General features: G+C 44.3%; 2 protein-coding genes and 1 long non-coding RNA gene across 3 annotated transcripts in view; 1 reads left to right on the forward strand and 2 right to left on the reverse strand.

Annotated features, from left to right (window-relative positions):
- The window catches only part of agmo (alkylglycerol monooxygenase), a 62,943-nt gene extending 60,433 nt beyond the window's left edge, over positions 1-2,510 (reverse strand). Inside the window, exon 1 of the mRNA XM_004078408.5 lies at positions 2,039-2,510. Coding sequence (XP_004078456.1) covers positions 2,039-2,146 — 108 coding nt within the window. The 5' untranslated portion in view covers positions 2,147-2,510. The remainder of the gene's footprint in view (positions 1-2,038) is intronic.
- The window catches only part of LOC144984626 (uncharacterized), a 160,625-nt gene that overhangs the window by 8,726 nt on the left and 135,019 nt on the right, over positions 1-16,880 (forward strand). The gene's annotated exons all lie outside the window — the stretch shown is intronic.
- On the reverse strand, positions 6,085-14,954 carry meox2a (mesenchyme homeobox 2a). The gene is made up of 3 exons (XM_023964334.2): positions 13,157-14,954; positions 10,292-10,464; positions 6,085-6,720 (listed from the first exon to the last, which is right to left on the reverse strand). The coding sequence occupies exons 1-3, from the start codon at positions 13,710-13,712 to the stop codon at positions 6,502-6,504; spliced, it is 948 nt and encodes a 315-aa protein (XP_023820102.1). The 5' UTR covers positions 13,713-14,954; the 3' UTR covers positions 6,085-6,501.

Genomic DNA, 16,880 nt, shown 5'->3' on the forward strand with positions numbered 1-16,880 from the left:
GACTTCCAGGATCAAGAACTCTTCATAGAAATGTTTAAAAGTGTCTTAATGCAAACAGCGACCTACAAATTCATGTCAAAGGAAAAAAGATGGCATTTTTTTCTCGCTCTTAAAGCGAATGAGCTGTCTGTGCTGCCAAAAGAGAAGCGGAAGTGAGACCGCAGCCAAGGGACCGTCTACAAAGTGCAAGCTCCACAAAAAAGGGATTCCAAGAAAAAAAAAAAGAAACCTGTCTCAAAAACTACCAAAAAGAATAAATGGTTACTTTGATATGAGAGAGTCATGATTACTCATCATCATGTTCATTTTGGAAGAAAGTCGTTTAAATTTAAACCACCACATGCCCCCCCCCCATGCCAGAGAGCAGGGAGGCATAGGGGGCCAGAGAGTGAAAGCTCCAGAGGGCCCAACGGGGGGCCTCAGGTCGTTTACCCTTTTAACACTCCAGCTTTAGCTTCTGTTTAGCTACTTTCCATTGCCATATTAATCGTTTACGCAATTTACGTCATTCTAAAATGATCTGAAGAGGAGGAGAGCAGCTTGGTGCTGACAAACAGCACTTTGCAGTGGGGAAGCGGTTACGTAATGAATGTACACTAACCGAAAGAGTGGCATAACGGCGCAGAGCTGCTTTTCTTCGCGTCAGAATCTGTTGAAATGATGTTGCTTAAATGGAGTCCCGGCAGTTCAAAGAGCGGAAAAAGTGAAAAAAAATGCATGAATTATTTAATAAGGGATAAGCACAAAAAAAAACTCTAAAAAGCAAAACTTCATGGATACGGTGTATCAATTAGCTTCCACTGCCTCCACCGCAGACGCTTTAACTGAAAATGAAAGGATTTATCAGTTGACACTAAGTGAGAGCTTTAGACCGCTTTGATCCAGAAAAACCTCATCCACAACAGTCAGGAGAATTCTGAATTTCCAGATTTAAAGTCGGGACTTTACTCGGATACATAAGCAAAGAGATGGCAGACATTTCCCTGCTCGGGTTCAACTCATCTACGGTCAATATAAACTGTTATCAAGTTTTTCACACTGAGAAAAACTGCTTTTGCTTCTATCGGGTCAATCAAGTCATTTAATTTGTTCTTTAAGAAAATGCAGCATTGGAAGAACCAAGAACTAATAAACAAATGTGTTATTGTGTGCATCACTGACACAAAACGGTATTTCTGAAATGCAAAATTGTTTAAAGTTTATGTAAGAAACACATACATTTAGTTCAACATATGTACAAACTGATTTCCACAATTCCTAAAAAACATGAATGTATTTACAAACACATGTTCAGCATGTTCTTCCAGATGATATCAAAACCATTTTGGTATAAAACACCCATATAGCTCTACGTATTGGGCAAAGCACATAAATATAAATAATTTATTTTGGAAATGTATTTTGCTAAAGTAAAAGTTGTTTTGGAAGCCAAACTACATTTTATATTTTATTCAATTTTTTTTTTTTTGGGGGGGGGGGGGGGGTGCTTTGAAAGTCTTCACATTCTATTGTGAACCATTCATATTTGCAAACTCTTCAACTTTCTATTCTTCTTGATATCAGAAGTTGTTTTTCAAGCATTTGACTCTGTTCCAATTATGTTTTTGTTTTTATTTATTCCCCTATTTATGAGCTAAGAAAATTGCTTTACCAATTAAGAATACACTCATTTATTAACATCTGTTTAATAGTTCTGTTTTCTGACCATCAGGATGAATTTAACTTATTTCTCCCTTTTGTGTTCTTATTACTACACTTCAATATTATTAGCAGACTTGCTAAGGATTCGACAGCAATACATGTCATTTTAGCAGACTTGTTAAATAATATTTTACAATTAATATCTGACTTTTACTTTAAGTAGCTTATATTTAACTTTTTAAACTGTTTATAGCAGTGTTTAATGTATAATATGCCATAATTTGTTTTTGCAGGAAAGGTTATTCTTCATGTCTGTTTTGTATTTTTTTTTTGGCACAAACGGCTTTCCATACCTCACGGAGCGTACCAATAGACGTTAATGAAAGGAGGCTCGCACCTGTTGCACGTACGGCGGGACTTCTTCCACTCTCTCAAACGACGACTCGTTTGGTGTTAGCATTGAAAACATGGCTCGGAGGCCAACAGACACCGAACGGGACCCCATGTCTGCAGTCAGCACCTCGGTGTCCGCCGCTCGACCTGCGCAGGTGTTGTGGGCTCTCCTGTGGTGGCGGGAAGTGGAGCGGGCGAGCCGAGTGTTCTGCCAACTTTTCAAAGTCCCGGAGTTTTATTTTGTCGGGAAAGTAGGTCAGCTGCGAGGCGGAGCGTGACTCAGCAGATGAGCAAACTCGTGACGAGCAGAAAAGCCAATTGGTCTCGACTGAAAGCGTCCACATGGGCTCCACACTGCGAACATTTACTTCAACCATTCCTGAGCTTCAGGACGACAGTTTACCTTTGACCACGGCGCCAAGGTCCCGTTTTATCTCGCGAGATCTTGTGGTTTGTTTGTATCTTCATAAGTGAAGGCTGATAAAAAGCTGGGTTATTTTCACATGTTTGGCCTCAGTTTTGATGCATTTCGTGTAATAAAAAAACTCCCACATAATGTTTTTTTTTACTTAAACAGGGGCAGTAAAAATGAACTGTAATGCAAAAAATTGATTGGTAAAGATTTTTACTGGATAAATAACCTTGAAAAGACCATACTCAACTTTAAGCAAAGATGATAAACTTATGACAGTTTTTGTGCCGAATTTTTAACTTTAGTGCACTTTAGTAAAAATAAAATATTGCAAATAAATACAGAACTACTTTTTTAAATCCCTTGAAGGTGTTTTCAGCTGCATTCTAGATCATTGTGTACATTTGACGAATGTTCTGCATGTTGTGCTGGATTGTAAATATCTAAAATATTGCAATTTTGCTGTGGTTTTGTGATTTTTTGCATGCATTTTTACACTGCTGCAGACATTTTACATTGCTCAGTGCACTTATTTTTCAGTTTCCTATTTTTTTTTATTTCATTAGATTGCCTGGAATATCTGCAGTTACATAAGACCCAATCTTTGCCCTCAAGCTTCTGTTTTTTTTTACCTGGAAGGCCCGGTTGGTGTCGTAATCCAAGTGCAAATGTCAAACAGCTGTCTCCTCTGGCCTCCTAACTAACTGTCTTTTGGCTTCAGGCCTAAATTTAATGGCTAAACTCAAGAGTCGCTCTATTTTTGCTTATCTAACTTGACGACACAGGGAATACTGTTAACCTGACCTTTAGCCTCATGTTGTAGTTTGTTAATTCTTTAAGGATCCTATGTGTGAAGTTCAAAGTCTTCAATACTTTCCTTCATAATGAATGAATGCAGACCTTTAGGGCATTATATGCAGGAACACGGCAGAAAAAGTTCAATTTGGATCCTTTATAACTATGATCACTCTGAAAAACATTTTAATGTATGTCGTTTAAATATTCTCAGTTATAGGATTTACATTTTTAGTTTATAACTGACCCCCCTCCCCCCCTAAAATCGGATAAGATAGACTTTTCTTGTGACTAATCTCTCAAGTTACGCTGTTAAACCATTTAAAGTTCTCAAACTTTCAGGCAAATCTACAAATACAGTATACGGTTAAATGTTTGACTTGGATGTTTCACATGTTTCCGTTGGTTGTAGGTTTTCTGGTTGTTCACACCTTGCGTCCTTTAAACATTTACCTGTCGCTCTCATATTAAGTCATTCAGGTTTCAGATTCTTGGAATTGGGCGTCTTTTACCGACTTCTGTGAACTTTACATCAATATTTCCAGAATGTCATCTCCCTCCACAATGATGTGTAACCCTTGTGCTATCCTAGGCACTTTAACATTGGGAGTTGGGTCATCTAGACCCACTAGACAGTGCTCTGAACCTTTTTTCTTCAATGATTTGTGATCTTCACTGGTGTCCATGGATTACATGAAATCCTCTTCACCTTTATCCACCTTTGTCATGGTAGGGAGAACACGTCAAAGTAAGGATCGGGTCATTTGGACCCCATAAGATAGCACAAGGGTTACACCGTAGAGTGTGTGTTTTGCCAGTGTACTGTCTGTACTGTCCTGCTGTTACATGTGGGGAATTTCCCCTCTGTGCAGCTTAAAGGCCCGACTCGACCTCGTCGGGTTCAAGATTCAATCTGTTTCTTTGTGGGCTCCCTGCTGATGCCACGGGGGGAGCGTCCGACACGCAAAGTTACATTCAGCCTAAAGATGAGCCTGACAACTGTAGATTCACACGCAAGGTCATGTGACCCTCCAGTGTGCATCACATCTGTTGTTTTCATTATGGTCGGTTAAAAAGTTACCAAACACAATTTTCATTTAGATCCAACCTTCAAAGTGACTTATGGGTAACCGAACATCTCGTCTCTGAAGAGGGATTTTCAACCCTATTTGTGAGACCAACTTCAAGTTAAAAGTATAACCGAAGAACCAAATACTTTACTCACATTAAAGCTAAAATTACGCTTTATTTTGGCGGAGCCGCCATTTCTAAAAGTCAAACAATTTTAATAAATTTTTCTTTAACTTTCTCAATCAAAAATATCAAGAAATTTAAGTTTGGGTTTTCTACAGAAAAAAATTATTTGTCACTCAATTATATGAGTAAAAAGAAATTTCCAGGCCAAAGTTAAAAGCTATTATTCAGAATCAAACTCGTGCTCTTAGCTTTTATGCCAACGGACGGCGTGCTCTGACACGGTGACCTTTGAAGAAACAAAACCTTTCCAGTTGTTTCTGGAAAGCTTCTGCAAACGATACGGGTCTTCTATGCTCAGGTTTAACCCTTGTTCTATCCTAGGCACTTTAACATTGGGAGTTGGGTCATCTAGACCCACTAGACAGTGCTCTGAACCTTTTTCTTCAATGATTTGTGATCTTCACTGGTGTCCATGGATTACATGAAATCTTTCCACCTTTATCCACATTTGTCATGGTGGGGAGAACACGTCAATGGTCATCTTGACCCCATAGGATAGCACAAGGGTTAAGGAATGACTGTGTAGTGGCTGTATTGCAGTGGGTTGCAGTTGTTTTCCTCACCTCTGGGGGAGCAGTGAGGACTGAGGAGCCGCCTCGACCAATTAAAAATGCACAAATGGGCTCTGTGCACGGAACCGTATCTCCAGGTAAATTAAGACCACTCTGATGATGTCATCAGGTTTAATACAAGGTTAGCTATAATGTTTCATTATACAGAAACACAAATCATTAGCGCTTAGCATTAGCACACTGTGCTAATGCTAAGCGCTAATGGCAAAGATGAGCAGAAAACAGTCTAGGTGTGAGAATCGCAGTAATTAGGTACATTGTTGTTCGCCTTTCAGCATGTCGGGGGGGGGGGGGGGGGGGGGTCGCCACAGGTGGTATGGCAGACGGTTCTACGCCGGATGACCTTCCTGATACAACCCTGTATTTTATCTGGTCTGTGGACCGGCACAGGGAGACCAAGACCCGGACCCCATTGTGGCTACATAGTAAGGCAGTGCCGCGAAGGACCCACGCTGGGAATCGGACCCTGGTTCGCCACGTGCCAGTCCTACACCAACGGAGCCATGCAACCGAAACACAGTTAAGTACATAATGTGTGCCTTTACAGAGATGCTGAGCTTTTCAAGACGGTATTTAATAAGTTACAGCTGCTACAAGATGCAGCGTTGCTGTCTGTTGTTGGAGTCTAGACACGTTTGGTTCTGTCACAGTGGCTGACGGAAACACTGCAGCAACAAATATGTCCTTGACACTGATAAGTCCACCCGAGGAGCCAGATTTTGACAGACATCTGGGGAACAATGACATTTTCATGTAAACACCATCCAAACCTGCCGTCCGACGCAGAAGCAATACGTGCACAGAGCCCATCGCACGGCAGAGGAAGGTCAAACCGCCAGAGGATTTTTTTTACCGGCTGTTGTAAATGAATCCTTTGTTGGCTCCCCCCGGTCCCCTTCCACTTCAGCACCAGGCTGAGCGGGACGCCTTTACGACCTGGATCTGCAGGTGTTTCCCACCGAGAGCCGGTCCCCTCGGTCTGCAGCGGCTCTGTAGGACCGAAGAGAGTCCAGCTTTCAGGGGGCAGAAAGGTGTCAGCCGAAGAGCTGTCGCCGTTTATTGATGCAGGAACCAAACAGGAAGGCATCGAATCACCAACGTAAGGCTGAGAAATATGTACAGATCGCTACCATTGAAGGGGCGGGTTCGATTCCGTCTATCCCGCTAATATTTGACCCTTTGTACAGCAGAAAGCCATCGGAGCTGCAGACTGTGGGTCAACAGTGCAAATCAAAGCTGCTTCTCCAAACACAGCATGGAATGTTAACAGGATTACCCATAATGCATTTGACACGTTAGTATTTACGACAAGCTTTTTTCTTTTGTCAATGTTCTCGACTGTACACTTGTTTAGCATCGCTGTGCGACGATGGCAGCAAACAGCAGCCCTGGTGAGGAGGGTCCTCTCCTGGTTGGGGTGGGGTGAGTGCATCATAAGTGGGCGTGTTCGGAGCTCTGGTCGCTGTCCTGACTGTCCTCGTTGGCTAAGGAGTCCGTGGAGTGGTGCAGCGCCGCGATGCCAGAGAACTCCGACGGCAGCAGGGTCCCCTTTTTCACGTTCACCAGTTCCTTCTCGCGCGCTGCCGCCCCCTGCTGGCCGCCCTTCACCCTCTTCCACTTCATCCTCCGGTTCTGGAACCACACCTTCACCTGTGGGGGGGTCAAACAAGCAGAGACACGTTTGGAAAGGTGCTGCCACATCTGGAACCTGACCCCCCATGCATGTCGACTCAACAGATTCAGTAACGCCTCGGACTGATGATCGAGCGGTTAGTCCGTCTCAAGTGGCAGCAGAGACCCTCTAATAGGGGGGGGGGGGCGTTATTTTGGGAGGGTGTCATTCTGAGACCCATGAAGTGAAATGTTCTGGAGCTGATTTTCAACCCAAACAGGTTTCTGTTTGACCCCCCCCACCACCACCACCACCACCACCTTAAACTGAGGCTTCAAAAGGAAAATGCAAACGGTCTAAAAAACAGAATCTAAAGAAATAAAAGCTTCAGTTTAAACTCCTGAGGTCCATAAAGACACAAGCCCATGAAAATGGTGTTTCTAACATAATTGTGGCAGTTTTGTGAAGATGAAGGACACATGCAAAGAAAATTAAGATTAAAATTGCATTTGAGTATTTATGGATTGAATGCTATAAAGCATTTCCTGTTTTTCTTTCTTTAACCCTTGTGCTATCCTATGGGGTCCAGATGACCCCCCCCCCCTTCCATTGAGGTGTTCTCCCTACCATGACAAAGGTGGATAAAGGTGGAAAGATATCATGTAATCCATGGACACCAGTGAAGATCACAAATCATTGAAGAAAAAAGGTTCAGAGCACTGTCTAGTGGGTCTAAATGACCCAACTCCCTACGTTGACGTGGCTTAGAGGCACGTTAACGCTGGGAGTGGGGTCATCTAGACCCGGCATGACAGCTGGTAGCTTGTTCGCCGCATTGTCTTGTGGGGTCCAGATGACCCCACTCCCAATGTTAAAGTGCCTAGGATAGCACAAGGGTTATTCGAGGATCTTCCACCATTTTTTTGCAGCTTAACTCCTTCAACAATGGTTCATCTATTTCAACCATTCAACTATTCAAATGTTCAGCTCTTTCAGCTTTTTCCAGCTCTGACTTTTGGTCCTTCAAATCCGTGAACTTTTCTAGATATTCCAGGATTTCTGCCTCCATTTAAATAAATGGGGAATCCTTGGTGCAGAAACTCGCTGGTATTTTTCACAAACATATCTTTTTTGTTATTGTGCTGTTTTCACTTTATTTATGGTCCACTTTGATCATTTCTTTTTTTGTGTGTGCCAATTATTCTCCTTTAAGTTTCATTTTCATTCAGCAATACAACCTTCAACCCTGCATTTTCTTCTGGAAAAGCAGCTCCTAGTTCATTTTGAATCAGGAGCAGATGAAAAAAAAATCCCATTCTGATGTTTTTAAATACATTTCTAAATGATTCTGGATTTCAGACCATTTATGCAGATTTGACCTCCTAAACCTTCACTGTTCCTCAGACATAAATGCTTCAGAGACATAAACCAGCGTTTCCCTTTGAACCAGTTTAAACCCTGAACAGGAGAGGTTTCTGCCCCCCTGCCGTTTCTTCTGCTGCTCACACATCCTCCACCGCTGCCAGACGTGATGTGGGCAATATTTACCTCACAATAGCCTGCTGTATATTTTTGCTGACAAACCGAGGTCACACGTGTGCGCCGCCGGAGCCGCCGGCCCTTTACGCACACGCTGAGGCCGCAGAGAGATTGATTGGAGTCTGTGAGTAGATTTAAGGTGGCAGACGGTGCTCTTGGTGGCCATGTGCACGTCTGTAATTGAAACCAAAAGGCGGAGCTGCACTCAGAGGCTTTATGGAGCGTTTGACATGTTTCAAGCCGTGGTTTACAGGTGCTTTCAGGCCGAGGAGCTGCGTTACTTTGAAAGCACACCTGTGGGCCTTTTTTTCAAACGAACATCTGAATCTCTTTAAGGCGGTCTGAACATTTCTCCACTCTTTTCAAAAACGAGGCGGCAGGTTTTCCTCAGAAATGTGAACCAAAAGTGTTCCAGTTCACTCTGAGGGAGAATATCAAACCTGTTTCAGCTCAAACTCTGTGGCTCTTTATGAACATTAAGTTTGCTATATATATATACATATATGTTTCTTTACATTTTTACATGTCATGAAGAAGAGTTTAGCAGGAGTCTGCAGTGTTAAAGGATTTCTTTGGATGTGTCTCTGAACTCACTGCTGAGTTTTCTGATCCCTTTGTCACTTTACATTGATGCAGGAATGACTTTGACCCCCCCCCATTGAGTGCAGCTTTCATTCAAAATTTTATGTGACGCTTCAGGATGTTTTTAGTTTGTAAAGTTGTGGTTGAAAACAAACAGACCAAAAGTTATGACACAAAATACTGATCCTCTTTGGAACATTGGACACAGTTTTGTGAAACTTCATCTGTTTTATTTAGACATTTTCCTCATTTTTTGACTGTTTTGTCTTTAGATTTACACAAAAGGGGTTTGATCTTAATTGAGTCATTTTTGCAGTTAAAAAAAAGAGAGAAATGTAACATTTGAAAATTGTTATTTGGCCATTATTAGGTTAATTGAAGAAATATTGTTTAATATAATCAAAAATATATTTTAAAAAACTGTAGATCGATAAAAAAAAACAGTTTTAAAGATTACTATTAGAGCAAATTGTAAAGTAGAAATAAAATCTAAAACAGATTCTAGACTACTAGGTGTTAATAAAGTTGGTTAAATGTTTTGTACTTAAATATGTTTGTAAGTAATCCGACTACTCTACACATAGAAATAAAGCTCATTGTCGTTTAATGTTGTTTGTTTGGGTTTAGAAGACGGACGTCTGGTCTGAGTGAAAATATCAAATATTTAAAACATTAAGTTGAATTTATTTTATAAAAATATTCAACATTTTTCAGTAAAATCACTGGGTTATTTCACCCAGAAGAGAAATTTTAAAAAGTGTAAATGATCTCAAATCATATAAAGCTCAAATTTACCTTCATTCTTCAAATAATCCTTAAAGCGTTTCTGATGAATGAAGCTAAAGATTCATAAATAACAGACCCGTCAGAACGGCGTCGACTTGGATCCGTTTCCAGGAAACAAATGCCGATAAAATCATCACAACCTGCTTGTTTTGACTGTTAACTGCAGTTTTGGGAACGATAGAAGAATTTGATTCAAGGATCTACTTTGGAGGAAAAATGTCTCTGATGTTTGTTTGCTGCCAACAAAGAGGAGAAGAAAAAGGTTAGAAACATCTAAGAACACAAATTAAGTCCATTTTGGGACATTTTCTTTGTGGATGTTTTAAGAGTAAATCGGATAAAAACACAAAAGTGGTTGGGATTTGAAAAGCAGCATAAAAAAGCTCAAGTGATATTTTGGGGAGCAGTGGATTTTCCTCTGCCTTTCCTGCAGAAGGTTTCCCGACAACAACAGGTAGTGGGCCGCTTCCTTCCCTGAAGCGATTGTCTGCTGCTCTGGTGTTGGGAAGTGCGAGCTCCACAGAACTTCCCTCCGCCCGAGGGAACATCTGGAACATGAGAGCCCCCGTCCCGTGGCCACATCTGGAGCCCCCAGACGGAGCTACAGAGAGCCAGTCGTCGTCCTGAGGCCAGCTCTGTTTTCACAACACGGCATTAATGTGCTAATGGAGGGAAACCCGGGGGGACCAAGCTGCGACTTACTTGTCTCTCAGTCAGGTCCAGGTTGACGGCGATCTCGTAGCGCCTTAGTCTGGTTAGGTAGTTGTGGTGGGCGAACTCGGCCTCCAGCTCGCGGATCTGCTCCTTGGTGAAGGCCGTCCGCTCCTTCCTGGGTTTGCCGCTGCCGTCAGACTTGTAGTTCCCGTCCTGGGACTCTGAAAGCAGAAAAGGGTCGAGTTGGTATGGGAGCAGATTTACAGAGCTGGGGGGCAGGTGCAGGACAGTGGGGCAAACTAAAAGCACCGGGGAGAGCGGCCTGTCAGTGTTTCCGAATTCTTTCAGCGGCTGGGCGACAGCAGCACATGCGGCGGCGGCCTGCGGCGAGGCCCCCGGCTGCAGGCGGGCCCTCACTCCCAACAGGGATTTGATTTGAAGAATCTGCAGCTTTCATTTCATTAAACTCACTGGTTGTCAGGAAAATCCTCCTTCAGGAGGCGGAATCGTTTCAAACAACAAAAGTGCACAACTCAGGCTGGAGAGTCGCGGTCCCTCCAGCTCTGCAGAAACGCTTTGTGTTGTGGATATTTCCCACAACTTTCCAAAGAAAACACGTTTGGCTTCCAGAACCTTCCAGTTGTGAGCTGCGGTTTGTCTGCTGGATGAGCTTCAAGTGCAGACGGTGGTGGATGGCAGCAGCAACTGCCGGCTAATTCATCTGCGGTCCGGTTCTGTGCGTTACTCCTGCCGTCGGACCTGCAGCTTCTCTGCTGTCTCTGAGATGCAGTCCTCCTCCTGAGATGTTCCGACACTAGACACGTGACTTCCCGGCCTGCCGCTGGCATTCTGGTGACCTTTGACCTTGACTCCATCTCTGAAACTTCTGCTCTCCCCGATTCCCTCAGACACCACCTCAAAAGACCAAAAAAAAAAAAAAATAAGGAAAATCCGGAGCGTAACGCAGCCGCCGAGCAGGGCTGGAGTTACAACCAGCAGAAGGTTTTTATGGCGCAGCCGCTACACCACAGCAATTAGGTCCCTGCTCCAACTTTCATCTTGCCACAAAAAAAGCCGGAATAATTTGAGAAAAACATAGGAAACCCAGACGGGGCATGCCGTTTGGGGACGTGAGGGAAGCTCTTCACACACGACTCCGAGCTTTTCTCCTGCTTTTTCCAGGACAAACGGCTTTTCTTCTCAGACTTGTTTTTTCAGGCATCGGACACTTTCCTGCTGCTCTTTTACGACGATGCCTCCGCAAAGTAAGACTTCAAGCACCTTTTATTGTTCCACAAAAAAATCTGGTAACTTTTTAAAAGCGCCACCACTCCCTTGACAGCTCCATAAACTTGGCTGAGCTGCCCTCCCTCTGCGAGGCCCGAGCCCCCCCCCCCAAAAAAAGGGGGAAAGAGGGGCAGTTTCCCTGAAACTAAATACCACCGACTCATCCGCTCACGCCGCCGCTTCACGGCAGGAAACACCAACAAACGGGTGAAATGGGTTCAACGTGAAGGGACTTCTCAGGTTCTGCTGCATCTAAATTCAGGTTTCACTCCGGTTTCTGGCCCGGACGGTGAAACCCGATGTGAGCAGGGTCTCGTGCGAAGGGTTCTGATATTTAGACAGCTGCCTGAGTCAGCAGCCCGCTCTGACCATCGGCGTGGGGAGAAGCGCGGCGGTGGGATTCAGAGCCCGTAGAACTGGAAAAGGGATCAGGAAGGCCGACCCATAAACGGGATCGCAACACTCAAAGCGATTGAAGACTAAACACAAAAAAACTGTCATGCCGGCTCCTTCTGACTTTCATCTGGACTTCCTGCAGAATAAATGATGGTATAGGATAGAAACCAGATTACTTCCACTGCTGTCAACAGTTGTGAGTTAACTTCTACTACATTCAGGAACAAAGATCTCAGTCACAAACATTTACGGTGTCAATAAAAAATAAAGTGGTTACAGGAGATCCATGGATTTGTCTTTAAAAAGCCTCTTTGACAGCAGGCACAGTGAAAAGCTTTGATTATACTCTTCTGGATGAAATGTCCAGTGGTTTCAGTCTGGATGCTCACAGAAAATCAGAACCTTTGTAGTGACCAATGAAGGTTGAAAGAATCAAAGAAACGTGTCGTCTGCAAAGCTTCAGGACCACGAAGACCAGCGGAAAAAACATCCCTAAACACCCTGACATGAATCCGCTCCGGTTCTGTCTGCGACTACAGCGGAACCGCTCAGCTGATCCCCACAGAGGTTCTCTGAGCCCAAAGAGACGAAGCTCTGACCCACAAATTCAGGAGTTAAACATTTCTCTTGTTTATTTTTTGGTTGATCACAAAGTAATCTTTATATTTTATCCTAATTATCTTATATACTCATTTTGAGTTGCAAAGAAGAAATTAGTCTGAAGTAGTTTTTAGTTAAAAAAAACAAATTTTTTTTAATGTTTTAATTAAAAATGATTTTTAGCCTGAAATAATTCAGAGTGAACTTTTTGAAAATATAATTTTTATTTATTTAATATCTAATATTTAGTCATCTCTTAAATTTATCCCAAACCTCAGTTCATTATTTTGAAATCTCTCCTTCAGTTGTTTTCAGGTTTTTTTGGGGGCGTTTCCTGTTTACGGTCCGTGACAGGAAGTCATTCCTGGGATGGGGTTTTCGATCACGCCGGCAGTCAGATGAGCCCTCATTGTTATCATGTGGCCGTCTGCTTCACGCTTGCAGCCGGGCGCCGCGTCAGCTGACGGCCCTTTGGAGGTGACGAGTGCAGATGTGGCTCTTGGCTCTGCCTGTTTATTTGAGCAGAACGTGTTTAGCAGACGGACCTGCGGAGAATTCGGCTCCAGGTTTTTCCACTCAGAGGCTTATTTTTCCAGGACGGAGGCTTTTGCCGGAACAGTCTCGTCTTACCTGAACTGTCACTCTTCCTCTTGCCGTTCCTCTTCTCCGCCTCGGCGGGCGACAGAGTCTGCCTGCCAAAGTCCGCCGGCGCACAGGAGGCCCCCGAGGGGGTGCTGCCGCCACCCAAACTGGGGGTGCTGGCGCACAAACTGGGCGCACCCGGATGGCCCAGGTCAGAGGGCGCGGGCCCGCTGTCGTGGGGTGCGTGTGAATGCGGGTGGCAGAGGCCGTGGCGCGCGCCGCCGCCAGGCGACGGCATCGGCGGGACGTGCCACGAGGTGTGGTGCTGAGGCGGGGGGTGATGCTGCTGCTGGGGGGTCAGGTGGCCACGGTGGGGGTGGTGGGGGTGCTGCCCGTGAAATAGGCCGTCGTCGGCCGGGTAGCTGGAGATGACGCACGGCGAAGGTGAGGAGGTGGAGGAGGAGGAAGACGAGGAGGCCAGGTCGGGGTAGGAGATGTGGTCCGAGCGTCCGTGCAGAGTCAGGGGAGACTGGGTGAAGGCGGAATGGAGGGCCTGCGGCGGGGCGTGGGGGCTCCGCAGGCAGCTGAACAGAGCGTGATCCATGGCGCCCCACCAGAGGAGACAGAGGGGGGTTGGACGTGAAGGAGCTCAACCAGCCAGAGGAAAAACAAACGTAAATCCCAGATGCTGCTCCTTTTCCCCGTACTCTCCCCAAACTTCTCCTGCAGTCAAAGCTCTGAAATGTGGCGTCCTGCGGTAATCCGGAGCGTGCGGCCGCTTGCCAGGCTTCACAGGGTAAACAGTTATCCCGGGACGGGCTGCAGCTGAGCCTCTCAGATGTCAGGAGGAGCAGGGGGCTGGAGCTCCAGCCTGGAAGCACGAGGAGGTTCGGAGGAACTGCAGAACGAGGGGAGCCGGCTGAGGGGATGTTATAAATAGGGTGTAACGTGAGAGGGAGGCTGGGTCCTAGACTGCAAACGCGCTCCTGACCACATACACGCCATCACCCTCCAAAACGCAAAGCACAATAAACGTGTGGCGTTAAAGCGGCCGAGGACGGAAAGACGGCGCTTCACTTTGGACCTGACCTCCGCTGGCCTCTCGGCGTTCTTTGAGATCCTGATGGTTCGTGGGCGGAGCTGGCAGGAGGTCACACGGGGGGAAAGTGGGACACCATGCAGAGGTTGGGAGGTGTCAAGGGTTAATTTGCCCCGCCCCCCTCTGTTTGTCAGGTTTGACCTCTTTAAAAAAGAACTGTGTGGATGCTGGCGGAGATGCTTGTTGTCTCCATTAGCCGCTTCCTGCGAGCATTGTTCTGAGGGACGATGGAGTCCGGAGCGGGCCTGGCGTGCCAAACACGTCCAGCGCCGTCCCGAAAGGAAGCTGCAACATTTAAGTCATGACCTGCTGCACCTGAAACACCAGAAAAGTTCGGCTTTGATTAAAAAAAAAAAAAGTTTTTGAGATGAAGTATGTTTCAAAAACATTCAGAACTTCTGCTTTGGATCAAACCCCCGACATCCACGTCTGCTGCATCCCGACCCGGGGAGGAAAATGGGTCGGTCCCGGTCAGAACAGCAGCACAAAAACTCCACGAACTACAGCAAAACCACAAAACACGGCTTTAAGTTTAGTGTACGCTCAATTCAAGACAAAACTAACTAACTAGTAACTTTCCTGTAACAATTTATTTAAATACAATAAAACCCGAATATCTTGAGTCTCCAGAAAACATATCTAATGAAATTAAGTTTTTACTATTTGCTTGATTTAAAGAAAACTGGAAAGTCTCATTTGACTCATAAAACACACATTTGTCAAGACAAAGTTAGCTTAAAATGTATTTTGCTCTCATAACAAAGACAACACATCAAATTTAGTGTTTATAGATCATTTCAGGCCTAATGTAGTCTCTAAGGCAGAACAACCCAACCTACTAAGAACAAAGTTTTCTAGTTTCTTTCTAGAAGAACATTTTTTCCAGTGCATGAATTTATCTTGAGCTTTTACAAACTAAAAGTCTTGAAGTACCACTTTTATTGAAATCTCTTGAGAGTTCAGTCTGGGAGTTTTCCGTTAGAAACAAAACAGATTCAAAAAGTTCAGGGGTGAATCTGACAGGACTGAATCTGGATTTAGAGCGGCCTCTCTGACTGTTGACTCCGGACTCGAACCAGCCGTTTCCTCACAGCTGCTTTTCATAAAGCAAAGTCGCCAAAGTCCTGTCTACCAGCCGGGGTGGGGCGTCTGTACGCAAAGCGCCACCCTTAAACCCGGCTGAGGACTTATCTGACAGATGGATCCCTGTTTCTAAGCATGGACCTGTTTCAGGTCAGCATCCGTGACCTGTGGTGCGCCTCAACAATCCGGATGCAGGTCCTCTTCCGGTTTCACTGTTTTATTAACATTTCAAAATAACAAAAAGAAAAAGTCCACATATGCAGATGATGCTGAGATATATTTTTATCTTCTATCTTCCCCTGCCCTTCAGTTACTTTTATGAAAACAAAGCTGTAAATTTCCAATCTTTTAAATTAAATTTATAGAAAACCATATGGAGAAACGGGTGTTATTCTTTTATTACTTTCGACGTCAATCTGTGCTCCACATCAGCGTTTATCCATGGAGAACGTTAGAAAACGCTTAACTCACTTCGGTTTTTGTTTTTTTAAATTTCAGACTGAAGTGCTGCGTCTCGGACGACCCAGAGTCAGAAATCACAGAGGTGGTTCATAGAAAAACTGAATTCAGACTTTAGACTCCTCAACGCTCCTGTAATGCCATGCTGTTGGTTCCAAAATGTCCCGAAACATTTCCGTGGTTTTTGTTTTCTAGTTGGTTCTTTTTTTGTGGTTGTATTCAAAAAAACGACTCGATGCTGTTGAGTTTTCCCTGTTTTTCTTATGAAACGCCTATTATGGTTTAATAAATAAAACCAAATTTGTAAATGTTAATAGTTTGAATGTTTGTTCTGCCTTTATGATGTCTTTAACAAACCCAGTTGGGGGGGGGGGACTGTTTTTCTCAAATAATTTTTACATCTTCTGCTGCTGACATTTTTCCAAATATTTTAATAAAAATATCTTTTAGTAAAAGACTTCGCTAAGGATCTGCTGCTCATAAAGCCGTTTTAGGCATTTTTAAGTCAAAAACGTTTGACTTAATAATGTTTTTGACTTCCAAAGAAGAAGACAAGGAGGGAAAACAATGAACCAGACCAATTCTAAATATGGCTTTGTTTGTTTTTATTAAAAGTCGTGTTAGCTTTTGGAAAATTAAAGTTCCTTCTCAGAACTACTGTTGTCAATTCTTTGAGAAATAAAAAAAATAAAACTTTGTGAGACGTTAGTTTTGTCCTGAAAGTCCGGGCAGAACAGAAACCAACCGGAGCTGCCGTTGGATCAGAAATGACAGAAACAGAAAAATCCTTCCTGTGAACCAAACTCTCCGCCCTTCCTCTCAGCGCTCTGCGTAAATCAAAGGCATTTACTTTACAGATTAGCCTCAAAGAATAGATAGAAAACAAATAAAATTGATGGCGGTTTCAGAGAACTCGCAGCTCCGAGACGTTTTACGGGGGGAGCGCTCACAATAACTGCCCGCTCTGGGGAAGGACTTGGCCGGCCCACAGCCTGAGAAAGGAAATTAATTCCTCTTTGAGAGAAAATGACTTTAACAGATAGCTCAGCGGAGACAGGCGGTAACTCTGCTCCCCGCGCCCCCCCAGGCCTTCTGAAGGCAGCGGAGGAAAGGCACCTTCACTGAGTGAGC

Source organism: Oryzias latipes, chromosome 16 (assembly GCF_053564925.1).
Source record: "Oryzias latipes strain Hd-rR chromosome 16, Olatipes_Hd-rR_3.1".
In the NCBI taxonomy this organism is placed as follows: Eukaryota; Metazoa; Chordata; class Actinopteri; order Beloniformes; family Adrianichthyidae; genus Oryzias; species Oryzias latipes.

Excerpts from the sequence above, each read along its gene's own strand:
- meox2a (XM_023964334.2), bottom strand. The coding sequence starts at position 13,712 with ATGGATCACGCTCTGTTCAGCTGCCTGCGGAGCCCCCACGCCCCGCCG. Across the intron at positions 10,465-13,156 it reads GAGGAAGAGTGACAGTTCAG|AGTCCCAGGACGGGAACTAC; the intron begins GTAAGACGAGAC and ends TTCTGCTTTCAG. Across the intron at positions 6,721-10,291 it reads TGGACCTGACTGAGAGACAA|GTGAAGGTGTGGTTCCAGAA; the intron begins GTAAGTCGCAGC and ends ACCCCCCCACAG.